Consider the following 15,738-nt stretch of genomic DNA (forward strand, 5'->3'; position numbering starts at 1 on the left):
ACATATTAAAACAAATCCCAACAATAAGCTTATCTGGTTAACTGCTTAGGTCCACATCAATACTCAAAAAGAAGTAAAGCTAATCAATTAGTATCTTAAGCCAAATTCAAACAAGGAAAAGTTGCAGTTTTCATAGACAGACACCACGTGAAGGAACAAGTAATGCGCGCTGCATAGCTAAAACCTAACTGTATCTGTGTCTGAGGGGAACATAAAATGAGTGCTCTTCAATAGCCTATATTCTACAAAAAACTGAAGAACAGTAATTCTTGTTTATATTAAGAAAAAAGTAGCAGCTGCATTAAAGAAGTCTATTTTCTTATTTGAAAAATGCAGTTAAATTTGATGCAGCTAATCAAGGCTATTTCAAACCTAAAGTTCACCTTGAACTACTATAGCTACATTAACTTACAGCTAAGCGTTCAGATATTTTACAGGAAGTTTGTTAGCTTTTTTGTACGGAACAGTTGCATCTCTTAGAGCTGTGATACCTGTATGACTACACTCTGAGTGATATTATTCTGACCAGCACACATCTACCATAATGTACTGGGACCTACTGGCCTATACCTCCAAATCCCTCCCAATTTTTACAACTAAGTGTAAAGATGGCCTCAACCACTCTGAGTCATTCAACAGTTAAAGGAACAAAACAGTAAGGCTCTGAAATAGAAGAAATAGGGAGGACAGCATATGAAAGCTGCACGTGTAACACTTGAGACCCGTTAAGTTACCATAAGTAACTTTTGTTTTTAATTATGATCCAGAGATCTCCCTCTGACTGGCAAGCTTCAGTCTAGGTTCATAGATAAGGAGTCTTCTCAAGGCTTGCACCAAACCTATAGAGATTTATTACACCGTAGCTAGCAAACTGTAAAGTTCAGATAATTTCCCTCCCCTGAAATTCACAATCAACAAGACACTACTCAGAAAGGCAGAAGCAGCTGGAGTCAAGAGACTGGAACAGCATATCCCAGGAAATTCTTTGATTAACAGGTAGTTGAAACAATTTGAGAGGTATGTAGATAGCCTCCATTATTTAAGATATACTTCGTAAAACAGAAACTAAAAAAACCCAAACAAACCAAAAACCACAAACCAAAACCACCAAAAAACCCCACCCACCACCAAATCCCACTACTATGCATAATATGATCTGAAAATTTTATCTATGACAGCTTTGCGTGTTTTAAAAACAACAAGCTGAATAGAATACTCTTATCAGTGGCAGGTTTGTTGCTTCAGTTTTAAATAGTCAAAATCCCAAACCCATTCCAGTTAGTTATTCACCTAAACAAGAGTAAAAATATACTAAGTTAAAAGACACAAAGGGAACACTGCTCACTTTAGGTCTATATTGCGTTTAAAATTTAGTTATCAGTTTAGAGCTGAAGGGATTTTGTTTTTCTTCTTTGATTATGAAGAGGAGAAGATGGAAGGGGGAAAAAACAAGACCTTCTAGTTTTAACCTTCCACCCCACCCTCCATTAAATGACAAAAAGGAACAAATCCAATTCATAAAAATAACCCTTTCTTTAACAAAGCAGATTTAAAATATAAACCACTGATTTTTTAAGTGTCCTAGTAAAAATCTCATATTCAGAGCAAGTTCCTGTTTCAAAGCTGAACTAAATCACAATTTCTAAATGAACGTCTGCAGACTTTTGAAACTTTATAGCAAATTACACATTATTCTCCATTTCTCTAATCCTTTCTTATTTTTTGAAGCCTGAGAAATGCTAGAAATATTCTGATCTTTGTAATTACAAAAAGTAACTGATTTTACAGCTAAACATAGCATTTTGGTCATTCAGGTAAATGGATAACAACTGGAAAACATGAGACACAGGAGAGCCAACAGTATAGAGAAGGGGACCATTTGAGGGTGTCCTAAGGCCAAATTTAGAAACATGTTCTGGAGATTTCTTTTTGGACTTTTCCCCTTCCAGATTTCACTACAAACTAGGATGCCTTTTCTTTCCTAAAGCAACAGAAAAGGAATTCTGCTTGGATATGCGTTACAGCCGTAAGTATGGTTTGGCTAGTCAGAATTACGGCTGGTATATAGTTCATTAGGAAAAAGTCACTTTCCTTTTAACGTCCATCTCAGCTTATTAAATTATGGAAATTCCCATCTTGTCCACCCAGATGTGATGACTGGTGCTGGGCACTCTGAGTCAAAAAGCTTTTAATCAACAGTGCCAAAAGAGCAGCCAAAGTCACTCAGTAAACAGAAACTGAAGTGGCATCTAACAATAAGCACCGGCATCAGAGAACAGAGGAACAGATAAAGCCTCTGACTCCTGTGTCTTTCTTGTTGATGTTTCATTAGTTATGCCATGCATTGATCTTCATTTGATTCTTCCTAAAAATTATGTTCAAGTTTGCAGAACGGGTATTTGTCCAGAATGGATTCCATCATAAAAATCACTTTGACAGAAGATCTTTCCTCAGCACATACACGGCATTAAAGCAGTAATGATGGGAACACAAACTACTCTAAGCCAGGGTCACACTTAACAAAGTAATTGTGTTAAATCAAGGAGGGACACAGCCTAATTCTTGTCTACACAGATACGAAGGAAGCTCTTTTTAACTGCTTTTAATCTAGGATTCCTCCTGAAGCAACATTTAAACAGGTGAAAGTTTCTTCAACCAAGCTAACAGAAAAAGAGATTTTGTTTCCCCCACCCTCTATTTGGACTGTCAAAGCTGCTGAACACTAATTATCTCCCCCAACATATCTTTATCATTTTGCCTCCCTGAGGATTAAAACCGCAGTCTACATTCCAGCACTGACTAGATGAAGATTAGGTTATCTGCATCTGATTAAAATCTGAAATTGATATATCAGAGTACTAGTGTCATTAAAGCCCAAATAATCCGTTATGCCCTTTATGGTCTGGCAGTAGTTTGAAGGGGTTTTAGTACTCCAGAACAGACAGAAAAAATGCACACTGCCTATTGGGCAGCATGCTTTTTCAGAAAGTGGATTCAACACTAATGAATTTTTTAGTTGAGCTACTGCATGAGTTACTTTAAAAGACTTCCCCCCCGTCCCCAAATAAAAAATGGAGGACACCAACATTTCATGACATCTGCATCAAGAATACAACTAATGAGCCTTGTAAATTGCTATTTAATACCCTCTGTACTTACTGAAAGACAGCACTCCTCATAACATTAACCACTTAGCAGAGGGACTCTAACCACAGTTCAGCCTTTCCTCCCCTGCCCCATTCCTAAGGTTACAATGAAAACACACAGGTGACAGCTGCAATTAATCTGTTGCTCTTTAATAAAAACTAAAATGGCACTTTTGTTTAATATCCAGTTAAGTTTGTTAGATGAAAAACTTCACTGACTACTTGCTCTATATTCAAAGTCAATTTTGCTGACAGATATGCTGTACTTTCACATACGTGCAAATGAAGAAAACTTTGGCTTTCATTATTGCCATAGAAGGGGTAGAATCATCAAAAGGCATCTGTAATGCTTTGAACTTATTGTATATATAACTTCTAGCAGTGCTCTAACTTGCCCTTATGTTCTTCTAGTGCGTGTAATCTGAATACACTTCAAATTAGTGAAGAGACTCAGAACACAACTTCAAAGTTGTAACACTTGATCTGATGACAGCAAGGTCCCAAACATTTGAGGAACTACTGCTTAAAGCAGTCTACACACTGTAAAACACTCTCTCAGTACAGTGTGTACAAAAACTCAAAATACAAACAAATTTCAATTCCATTTCATCCAGAGCTTCATGAATCACTGTTATGAGGATTAGATATCCCTACACAGACGCACAAGTTTCTGTAAAGAACCCTATTTCATCTGACACTTTTTATCAATTAGTAACAGCAGTTACTGAGCAGAAGGGCAAGACCCCCTAAAGTATTTTATCACACATTCAGGAAATACTTCTGAAGATTCTCTATCACAGCTTTCTTCCATTCTACTGCTAAAAAAAAAAATAAATAGTGGGGTCCCAACTACTTGCTTGTATAACATTTTAGTTGCAGGAATACCCCTATGGAAGTTAAAATACAGTTAAAAGTTTGTCATCACGTTGTAATATAAGGATCAGCTGAACTCTGAAGTTTCTAGAAACTTCACAGCAATAGTGGAAATAAATCCCATAATTTACTTATTAGCCCTGATAGAAAATGAGATAAAATAGGCTTATGTTTAACTTGCTGCCTCCTAATGCAACTGCAGTTCCCTGAACTATTAGGAGGGCCCTTTCTCTTCGAGAATCTAAAGCAACTGATGTTATCTGTTACAGTACAACACATGAAATAAATGTGAGAGAGGCAAGCCATTTTTCATCCACTTGAAAAAACCGACACCTAAGTGAAGAAGAATGCAGAAAATCTTTATTTGAATACATGATGCACAGGAGATAAGTTTATGCAGTAAGAATCTCGTTGGCTACTAAAATACCAAATTCTACAGACTGCTCTAGAAAGTCTGTGCTAAGTATGCAAGCTGTGCATCAATGAATTACCGACCCTGATATATCAGGGAAGTACTTAAGGATTACTATCATGTTTGTTAGTTAAACAGCAATGAACAAGCAATGTGAGACCAGACTATGAAGAGACAGCTATTACAGTATTGGTTGTAAATTTACAGTTCAATCCCTAGATGTCAATTCTGGCTACTAACGGAGGAACTTTGTATGGACAAGACTTGCAGGTTGCTTTTTAATTACAATTTTAGCATTCATTCACAGATGAGCCCACAATTTTGATTAGATTATCTAGCTTTAAGAGTGTTAAATGATATGGGTTAGCCACACAGAATACCACATAGAAACCCTAAACATACTTTGTTAAACTAATTTAGTGTCTCTGTGAATTTTCATTAAACAAAATTAAGAATACTTTAAATACACCTACAAACAAGCTTTCAAAAATAATACTCTGTAGAAGTCAGACAGTTATACTGGTTTTCCTTGGTTTTCTACTGTAGATTAAAAAAAGTTATGCGTAACAAGGGACTAGTTTACCCTAACACTTCCTGTTGCTGATAACACTTCATGCTACAAAATTATGTACTTTGTCACACAGAATTAGGTTGATGAACGTCAAATATTATTTGAAAACAACCAAATCTCTAGATGGAATTCTAGCTGTGCTATATACACACCTTAAAATAAAGCATCAGTGCTAATCCTCATGCACTGGGTGGAAAGTTGGTACCTTTAACAATCCAAAACTCATTAAAGAAGAATGTGAACTTTAAAAATCAGATGCAGAGGGTCAATGCATTGCAATGCAAGTGACAATTTAATTCAAATATGTTTCATTTTACAAGAGCTGAAGTTAGAAATGTTAGTGTCCTATACTATTTTCTCTTATTAGACATGAGCCTGTTCTAGCTCCCTATCTGGGAGCAACACACAAACACTGGAGTATTTTCTTCTTCAGTTGAACAATGAACTTTTGCAGCAATGTATACATGTCCAATTAAATGCAGTAAACTTTAAAATAATTTTCCTGACAAACAAAATAATTACAATGACCAATGATCATCATTTTTCATAAGCTATTTCCTTACCATTAGAGGAAGAGCCCCTATTTGCAAGTGATGAAGTCGAGGAGGTGCATGGTAGTGGGCCAAGTGAGGATGCAAGGGCCCTGGAGGGTAAGTAGCTGCAGTCACACCAGCTTCAATTCCAAGTTCCCTGTCACATGAATGAAAGTGGCATTACAGTAAAGGTACATCTTGACTCCTAGATACAATTCCACTGCTTTGGAAAGCATACAACACAGCACAGCTACTGTAACAATTTTACATAAGAATTTTTCTTAAACTTATTTAAACTTTGCTAAAGAATCATCTTAACGCTACCATAACTAAAAGCTGTTTTTAAATCAGCTGTGAAGATTTAGTATGATAAATCAGTAGAGACAACTCCACATTTATTGTGCCCAGGAATATTACCAGTGTGGAGTCTTCTTCGTAGCTCACGCTGTGGGAACAGTGGCTGTCACACATGCACCTCTTCCTTAATGGTCAAAAGTGTCTTTTTTTTTTTTATAATAAATATATTGTAGAACTTAAATGTAACCTTCATGAGTGGGCCTGATGCAATTTTAAATAAGTTCAGACAAAGAGGAGAGAGATTAGTTTGTAACTCAAATCCAAACCTATTTTACAAAGAACATAAGAATAGTCTTCAGCAATGTTTTACTTGCCTATTTTAAAAATCAATTCTTGAAATAACTAGAGTCAGTAACACTCAATTCCATTTTAAAATCAATGGATTAAAAACCCTAGAAATATATTTAAGATATTGAATACTCAAAGCAATATTTCAAAGCCATATCAACATCTACAGATTTTAAACTACAGGTGCATGCAGCACTTTTTAAAATCACAGCCAGCATTATCAGCACTGTGATCAGCACCTGATGGTCTTTTGTCCTGAGTCCCAAAGAACTAAAATAGTATCTGATTACTAACCAGGCCGATCTCTCTGGAGCTTGTCGAGGATGGGAAGACATTGTCTGAGGCACATGAATGTGATGCCCATGACCATAATTGGGATGCATTCTGTGAGGATGCGGAGGCGGCCGCTCATGAGCGCGTCTAAACAACATAAACCAGCAACAGTTAATTTCACATACTTGTTACTATCAAGAAAGCAACATCCATAATCAAAATGTTACAGACGGAATTCCTGGAATGCATATAAAATAAAAAAAACAAGACTCCCCATACAGTATTTTAATTCCAACTTTAGATATGTTAGAGACTAATTATAATACAGATTTCATATTCAAAGATAAAGCCAGCTTCAGCTACTGTGATCTGCCCTTCACTTGCCAGACGTGACTACAGAAGGACTGACAAAGTGTTTAATCCCAACCTCAAACTGCAGGTAGGAAAGCAAAGGCCACATGACAGTCATGTTGAGATTCAGAGTCATTCACAGCTATGCTGCAGTTTATTTCTAGTAAAACTGTACCAGCAAAAGTAATTAGGGGAAACTTAATACAGTAATCAGAGGACATTTTCCTTGAAACATGTTTGTGTCATAGCTCAGGTAAATAAAGCACACAGTTTTTTCCATGCTAGCTGGTATGAAACAACAACAGTTTTGGAAAAAATCTTCAGAAAAACCTGCTGGCTGACTTCTGTTACTTTACCACTTCCCAGTTACAGAAAGAAATGGATTGGTATTTTTCCTTCCATTGCTTTCAATGCAGAAAGTATTTTTTTTTAATTCAACCTAGAAACTTGGATTTTACCAAAAGCAGTACACTGTCTTCAGATTCAGTACCACCTTAAACTACCTGACAAAGTAGACTAGACATTTTGTAAATTTACATGTCTAGAGAAGTAAAAAGTTACTTAACAGCATGCTATTCTAATCACTGTAAATTGACACTTCTCCAGAGAAATCTGTCAAGATTGTATAAATTATGTTAGAAGTACTAGTTTTCTGCAGTGGTACAGACCAACATGGGAACAGACCTATCAGCAGAACCTACTCCTAAGTCTCACCTCCCTTCAGTTTATCAAATAACTGAAAAAAATCTGGAAGAACATGTTTTAATTAAAAAAAAAAACCACAGCAAAACAACTTCCATAGTTCCATAAAAACTGAATGTCATGTAGGCCCATTTTTCCTAAAAGGAGTCTTAATTTAAAAGAAACACATTTTAAATTATTTCCATGAATGTAAAACTCCTAGGCTGTCTATACCACAATCTCAGTATAAAGTGGGTGATCAGATTTAAAATAAACAGAAAAATCCGTGTTATACAAATGCAGTGCAACCTCATACACTGCCTTTTGCACATTTTGTGGCTGATTCCAAGACCCTAAGGAAGTTATAGCTGTTGTACCCACACTTGAGATGTAACAGTGAGAAGAGGACTCTAACCATTCTCTACTTCCAATCCTGAAAAAGTCCTGTATTGTTAGACAGAAGGTATACAAGCTAGACTATCCATATGCTATTTCTAGAAATGAAGGATGAAACAACATCTTAAGAACACTTTGAGATGCTGGAACACAGAACCAAAGGAACTGCAAGTCTGCTGGCGGTCTCAGTCTGTGTGTTAAATAACAGAGCGAATATATGCAAGTTTCTAGTTGTCAGAGTATAATCTGATTTAGATGAGGTTGGGCCAAGACACCTACAGTATTGGTTTTGCATGTAATTTGTATGAGGATTAGAGGGGAAAAGAAAGACCAAGGGCGGAACAATTTCATAAGATCACAAAACAAAACTATAGAGGAGAAACCTCACTGAGCAAACTGACACTGTCTGACCTAAGATTGGAGACTTCAGAGAGAATTGTCAAGGAAGAACCTATTATCAACATTTGACTACAGTTTCTATACATACAAAGAAAATTCACTAGGCTAAGAAATGCCTATATTCACATTTCCAATCCCCTAACTACCAGAAAGTTTCCAGAACTGACAAGATAGCTACCACTGATTTTCTTCCTTAAAATGCTATCTTGCTGTCTCACATTCACTGCCTTGAATGTTCCAAAATGAATTTCTGGGTATGGCTGCATAATCACAGGCATATACAAGCGGTATGCCTGTATGTTTAGGTTAGGGTGTTCAGAGGTTACGCCATTTGCATAGCAAAGATAACAGAAGAACAGGTGTAGGTTCAGACTGATCAAAGTTTTAATGACTGAGAAAGCAGGGTTTTATTTGACTTTCCTGCGGGGGGGAAGTCAGTCATGTGCCACTTTGTGAGCAGTTACTGCCTATAGATATTTTTATGAATTACCTGGAAACTGCTTCAAAAGTTGCAGTTAAAGCAAACTTTTGTTTAAACATTAACTTCTAAATCAGTTTTAAGTTAGTTACCAGTAGAATTTGTGTAACAAAGTTAGGAGCAACAATGAGAGAGCTCATTCTTGAAATTCTCTTGGATATTTAAAAGCATTATCTCCAGAATTAAAATCACTTCAGTTACTTTGTGATTGAATACCAAGCCAGTAGTGACCTGATTTCTGTTCATATTAGCGTCATGAATCTAGTTTAGCAACAACAGTAGCATCTCTCAAACAGTATCACCAAAGCTACACCTCAACATTGGCCACATTCTCATACAGATATTATTCAGTCTCTTCCTTCTCTTCTAAAGACATGAAGGCAAGTAAAGCTAGGTAAGTGTCTAAGGTTAAATCTGAATTAAACCTGGTAAACGGTCTCTTATGATAAATTGTTCATTTTATTTTCAAGCATTAGTTAGAGAAAAAGAATCTTAACAGCATCAACAAAGCAAAACACATTGTCAAGAACACATTTGAAAGGAGCTTATGATGTACTTTCTAGGCTGTCCAGCTTGAAAAGGAATTCCTGTCTGTTATCTGGAGGATGAGTTATGGGCAAGAGAAACATAAGCTTCCCTTCTCTTCCATGCCCCATTCGTGCCTTACCTGGAGACACTATTGAGAGATGTAACGAACAGGTTCAGTCTTAATGCTCACGTGACTCTGACGGTATGTAAAGACACTTCTTACCATGGTTTAATACTAACAGTTCCTAACCATGCAATTAACAGTTTGAGATTCACATGCAACATTTTACAAACCTGAGGGAAATGAATTATATGTTTAGAAATTGTTCTGAGTACATTTGTGACATACGTTGGGTGTTGCATCATTCTTCTTCTCTGGACCTCCATCCTCTGGATCACTTCATGAGGATGTAGCCTCTGTGCTGGAGGTGCTGTTGCAGGGATGTGATGGGATATAGGCTGGTGTGTTGCAGGAAGATGCTGTGGTATTGGAGCAGCTGCGTTGGCTAAAGGATGAGTTGGTGGTGGAGGTGGAGGTGGAACAGGATGAGAAGATGCATGAGAGGAGATTGACGGATGGAAGGGATGCACTGGATGAGGGATAACATAATCTACTTGAGGTGGAGGTTGTGGCTGTGGAGGAGGATTTCCATGAGAGTGAGGACATGCAGAAGCTTGATGGTGAAGAGGTCTGGTCAAAGAAGCATCTGCAATGAAAACATCAGGTGCTTTTAATTTGGTCAGTAGCAGGTTTTGACTTAAATTTATTTTAAAAAGTATCTTCACACAGGTGCTTCAATATTATTACACCAGTGTAAACACTGGCAACATGGGAATATGTGTTTATGCAGTTTTTAAATAAAGTGATTCCAGCAATATACCCTACAAGAAACCCACACTTTCTGCAGCCAGAAGTATTCCACTTGCCAATGTTGGTAAAAAGGAAAAAAACCAAACCAAAACAAAACTGTGTGATGCATGCTGAAAAAGGTATATATGGTGAGAAATTTTACTTCAAGTTTGTTTAATTTTTTAAAAAGTCAACCCCCCCAGTCCACTATTCTGTGGAGACAATAAAATCCAAAAAAAGAAATCACAGTCAAACAAATGAGTTGACTCTCTGAGCTTGCTCAAGCAGAACTCATTGGGGGGACAGGACAAGGGACAGACCAAGGAAAAAGAAATAAAAAGGCATTGCTAAAATACAAAGGAGATGAAAAATATTTCCCTAGTAAAAACAGTTTTTGAAGTCTGAATGTTATTAAGGTCACTCAAAAGAAAATATTTTAACTTCACCTTGATCCTGTTCAAATCCTCTACACAAGCTGAACTGTTTAAATATATTTCTTAATATGTGTTTTGCTAGGCCAGTTCTAAGTTCAAAGCAAGCAGATAGTAGTTTTCATATGTTGTCAGGGAAGCTGCTTTCTTGTTTGTTGGGTTTTCCACCCCAGGTACCCAGTACCTATCAGTACTTACAAGGAGAATGCATATAATGCCGACAGGAAGAGAGCGATGCCTGAGGAGGAGGCTGGGGCTGTGGCTGCGCAACCATACTTGATCCATATCCGTCTATTGTTATTGATTGGCTTGGGCCAGCACCAGCCTGATGCCCATAAATTGCAGTTCGAGATGAAGAACCAGGACAGCAGGGGTCAAAAGCAGATGTTCCATGAAAAGCACCACTTCCGTGACTTCTTATACCACTGCTGCTTAAGTCTACTGGCAATGCCTGCTGCGTAAACAAACCATCTTTTTTCAAGCAATTTTTCAGACATTGAAAACAAAGTCACCCTCAAACATAATGTAATAAAAAAATACTATCACAAGCAACTGGGATCCAAATTTTTAAGTTTTAAGGCTCGACTCTGGAACATTCTTTAGATATGGTTAACATTTCTTATTCCAAAGTTCTTGAATCTGGTGAGAGAGACTAAATTCATTACACCAGATTGTGTAAAAAACCCAAAAACCCTATAATGGATAAATCAGTGAGTATATGGGAGCTACATGCACTGAAATATTTGGAGGCAAAACCTAATCTTTAGCGTTTTCAGTTGTGCCTAATGTATTACATTTAAAACAGAAACCAGATTGATAGTTCTGCATGTTGTAAATTGAGTTTGCACAGTATTGTTCTTACTTATAACCGTATTGTTGTAGAGCTGTGATTTTAGTTACTTAAAGTCTTAAAAAACAATGCTTTTAGAAGAGCAACTCTTTTATAAACAGAACATTAGACTTGATTTTTTTTCTTCCCTTAAAGCAGCTCAATTATTTGCATCACAAAACTGCTATGATTGGCAGAGTGTATTTCAAGGTATTTATGTTTGGTTTGCTTAAACAGCAGCTATCATCTTACAGTCATCCAGAGGATGTCAGCTGTCAATGATTACTTGTTGGATTATGACTTTCTGTAAAATTTCAATTTTTTGTGTCCATATAGCATAGCTCAAATTTTCCTTTTAGTTCCCTTCTATAATGCCTGCTACAGAACAAGAGGATAATCCACAATTCAGCATCCTATTCTATTCTCTCATATCTATAACAACTTGAAATTGCAAAGGGAGAGCCACAAGAATTAAACATGCCTGGTCATGGTAACTGGTGCCAGAACTGCTGCTTGCTCCACAAGGTGCAGGCACTGGAGGAGGCCTTTCAACAGGGCAGCTGGAGTCACTGAATGAAGGAGATAGTGGAACAGCTGGGTGAGGGTTGTGGTGGTGGTGGTGGTGATGTTGAAAGTGGTGGCCATGCTGCTGAAAGCAGCTTGTATGCGGGTGCCCCAATGCATGATGAGTCTGTGAAGGTCCTCCACAAGGAGAATGCTGAGGGCAGCACGATGGTAACCTTGGCATGGCCGGAGGACCAGTTTCCAGTGTTGTATTAGATGCAGTTCTTCTTATATCATCTTGAAGATAAAGAAAGTTAATATTGAAGTGAAAGAAATTAGTAAAGCTGATCACCATAAAGCAGTGTCTTAAATAAAAAAAAAAAAAAAATTGTACTTCACGATTAAATAATTAACCAATTGAAAAACAGATCTAGACTAGAACAAAACAAACTGGGTACAAAAAAGAAGATTTAGCTATGCCTGCCAAATGAACCAAAACTGAATGGTTCAGGTGGATGTACTCATGGGAGCTACTGGGGACATGAACTGACACTTGCCTTATTCCACTAATTTAAGATATGTTATCAGTAGGGAAAGGAGGATAGACTGCCCTGTGGTTAGTGTGCAGAGACCTCAAATTCTTGTGCAACTGTGGTCAGCTCAGGTTTTTTGTACGTCACCTGACCTGCAGATAGTGGCGGAGCACCCATGTTTCAGAGATGTTATGAGTGCTACCTGTATATACAGCTCTATTATAGGTCAGTATCTATACAGATCTGTATAAATGTGCATCCAGTGAAGTAATCTACAGGGGGAGGTTCAAGGAATCTATATACATCCTTCACTTCCTTACAATACACATTAAAAAAACCCACCCCTGTAACACACTGCAATGGAAGATTTAATTCCCTGTGAACTACATTCTACCTCCTCAGAAAGCAAGGATGTGGTTCATTAGGTATAACCAAATCATTCCAATAGGCAAGAGCAGAAGGCTCCAGCACAACTTCCTTCATCTTTGGGGAGAAATCAATGATCTTTTTCAGATTCCTGTCCTCTCAACTTACTACTGTTATGTTTAGTACTAAAAGTTCACATGCTGTTTAATCTAGAGAATGCCGATTAATCTCCTCTACCTCCTTTGTACTAGGAGGCAACACAACAGTTTAGAAAGCTCTCTTATTCTGTACCTCCAGCTGAAGTACCAGCAGTGCCGCCGCTGGGAAGACTAGAAGTCGTCTCTGGTGCTGCAGAGGGCTGGCTGTTGGAGACGTCTGGAGCTGCACCAGAGGCCTGCTCTGAGGTAGACGTACTAGAACTGTTACTGGAAGCAGAACTCACGACCTGCGGCTCCACTCTAGCCGACGTGGTTGGCACAACTGTCGGCTCTAGCAAAATAAAAAAGCTTTCATGTTCTTTAAGCTTTAAAAGCTGCTCGGTTTTTTTTATTGTTGTTGCTGGTTTTTAATTATTTTACAAGAAATTATCGATTCTGGTCTTGCCAGATGCTAAGGAAGTCAGAACACAAAAGCCTGACAGGTACAAAATACAAAAGTTAATTCTGTTTCACTCGCGTGTGGAAAAAAAGTGATCTTCTTTTCTTTTTTTTTTTTTTAAATCAACTCAAATTTTAAGAATATAAAATCAATTCCCAACCAAATCTGGCATATCAAGTTTTATTTACTGAATAAAATACTGCTAGAAAGGAAATTAAATTACTTTGGTACTTTATCATGAAAACACTTGCTGAACCCTTTCATAAATCCACAGGCAAACTACTCTATGATTAAGTATTACCCTTACCATTGTTTTAATGCCTACGAAGCGCAGAAAAACTTTCAGATAAGTAATGAAGAACAGCATAATAACATCTAAACTAGCAGTACTACTTTACAAACTTCCATCATTCTAGATGCATAGTACTAAAGGCTATAGCAAGGTAAACTTGGTTTCTAGTCTCAGTACAAGCAGATTCATTAAATCAGTATTTGAGACTTCTGTTAAAAGTACATACATGTTCATTTTGCATATTGTAAAGGTAATAGCAATATAATTAATTGGATCCACGGAAATACACCAAACATTTGATAAATCTTGTTCTCTACTACACACTTGTAAACAGGTTAAAATTTAAAAAGATACCTGGCGGCATAATTCAAATTTAGTTTTGAAAAAGTCTGCCTTTGACTGCAAGTTTGAAATTCTCTCTAATTACTGACAAGGCAATGACATGACTAGGAATATGAGACACCATAAAAGGGAATATAATCAGAAACAGCTCAGGTTTTTTTAGTAAAAATGTCTGCATGGATATCAGGAAAAAAAAAAGCATCAAGACACTTCAAATACTTCTCTTACACGAAGACTCAATGACTAGTTTTCAAGATTTCTCTCTATATCTAGTAGGTATGTCAGCAACTCAGCAAGCAAGCAAATAAACATATTTCCCTTCTTGCAAGTCTTCCAACTCATCACATTAAAAAAACATGACCCAATACCTACATTTAAATTTCTTTGGATTTTAATGTGACGTTCCAATATACTGATTTTATTTAAAGGAAAACATTTTGGGAGAAATGTATTAATGTTTGAATTCAGAAAAAAACAGCAAGTATATAGGAGACGTATAGCCTTACATCGATACGTGATCACGCAGTGCTCAACACTGGATGCTGATACATTCTGAAAGCAATCCTGCAGTCAGACAATTCTCAATTCTATCAGCCTCAATCACCCTGCTAACCTGTTACTGTTCTGACTCACCATCAGCAATACAGACAGTTCTGTTTCTCCCCCACAAAACCAGTAAAAGCCAGTGGGCTTGGTCAATCTCAAACTACTAGCTAAGAGAAACTTAATTTCAGCACACTTTACAGACATTAATCCAGGAAGATAGATGGAGATATGATCCTTAGGCTCATGCAAGTAGCTAGCAAAGTTTTAAGACCAGTATCTTTGAAGACATCGGTAAAGTTATGATAAAGTGCATAGCTGCCTTGTAACAGTGTTAATTCAGAATTTTTATCATTTTACACTAGTTCATGTGTGAAATTTGATGCCTAAACCCAAAAATAATATCCCTGAAATCCTGGGAGACTCATCTTAGAAAGGTATTTCCTCTGGGTGGGGGGAGAAACAGCTAGTCTTAAACATACACATTACAGAAGTAAAAGTTCATTCAGCAATAATATTTTTAAAAATAATTTGGTTCCTGAATTTAAGACTAAATTCTATAATTTGAGTTTAAAGACTAAATTAAAGCAATAGATGCCTATTCCCCTTCAATGATAGAGCTGTTGAGATATTTCACAGTAAATCCATAAAGAAAAGAATCTGTAAGTCATCCCATCTTCCTTAAAAAAAAAAAAAAAAAAAAAAATCAAACAACTAAAACCAATTCCAAACCCTTCCAACTCTCTCCAACCCACCCCAAAGATCAAGACAATTTGAAGAATAAGATATTCCAAGATACTAGCTTGCGATGCACTCAGGGACAGAACCACAACAGGACAAAACTTCTGTTGAACATTAGAAGTAACATGCACCCAAGAAATCCCCAAAACCACCACCAAAAAAAATAAACCTGCAAAAACGTACATGAGCTTTAGTTTTTTCCTTCTCTCAACTTTTGACAATACCTGGAAGTTGCTCTTATAATTTTCAGCAGGAATAGATTTATTAAGTGCCAGTAGGTTTCAATGTTAGGAAACAATGAAAGGTTACAGCTTCAGAAACCTAACATGCTTTACTAGTTTGGATTTTTTTTTTCTTTTTTAAAAATTATTTTTACTCCGAGGCCTGAAAGAACAGTAACTATTTCGAAGCATAAGCAGTGATA

General features: G+C 36.9%; 1 protein-coding gene across 3 annotated transcripts in view; it reads right to left on the reverse strand.

The window, feature by feature from the left end:
• The window catches only part of RNF111 (ring finger protein 111), a 54,894-nt gene that overhangs the window by 7,100 nt on the left and 32,056 nt on the right, over positions 1 to 15,738 (reverse strand). For all 3 annotated transcript variants that reach the window (XM_050903105.1, XM_050903104.1, XM_050903103.1), the window contains exons 5-10: positions 13,091 to 13,288; positions 11,878 to 12,197; positions 10,766 to 11,021; positions 9,636 to 9,993; positions 6,475 to 6,600; positions 5,566 to 5,692 (exon numbers count right to left, since the gene is read on the reverse strand). In XM_050903105.1, coding sequence (XP_050759062.1) covers positions 5,566 to 5,692; positions 6,475 to 6,600; positions 9,636 to 9,993; positions 10,766 to 11,021; positions 11,878 to 12,197; positions 13,091 to 13,288 — 1,385 coding nt within the window. The remainder of the gene's footprint in view (positions 1 to 5,565; positions 5,693 to 6,474; positions 6,601 to 9,635; positions 9,994 to 10,765; positions 11,022 to 11,877; positions 12,198 to 13,090; positions 13,289 to 15,738) is intronic.

This window comes from Gymnogyps californianus, chromosome 11, assembly GCF_018139145.2.
Source record: "Gymnogyps californianus isolate 813 chromosome 11, ASM1813914v2, whole genome shotgun sequence".
In the NCBI taxonomy this organism is placed as follows: Eukaryota; Metazoa; Chordata; class Aves; order Accipitriformes; family Cathartidae; genus Gymnogyps; species Gymnogyps californianus.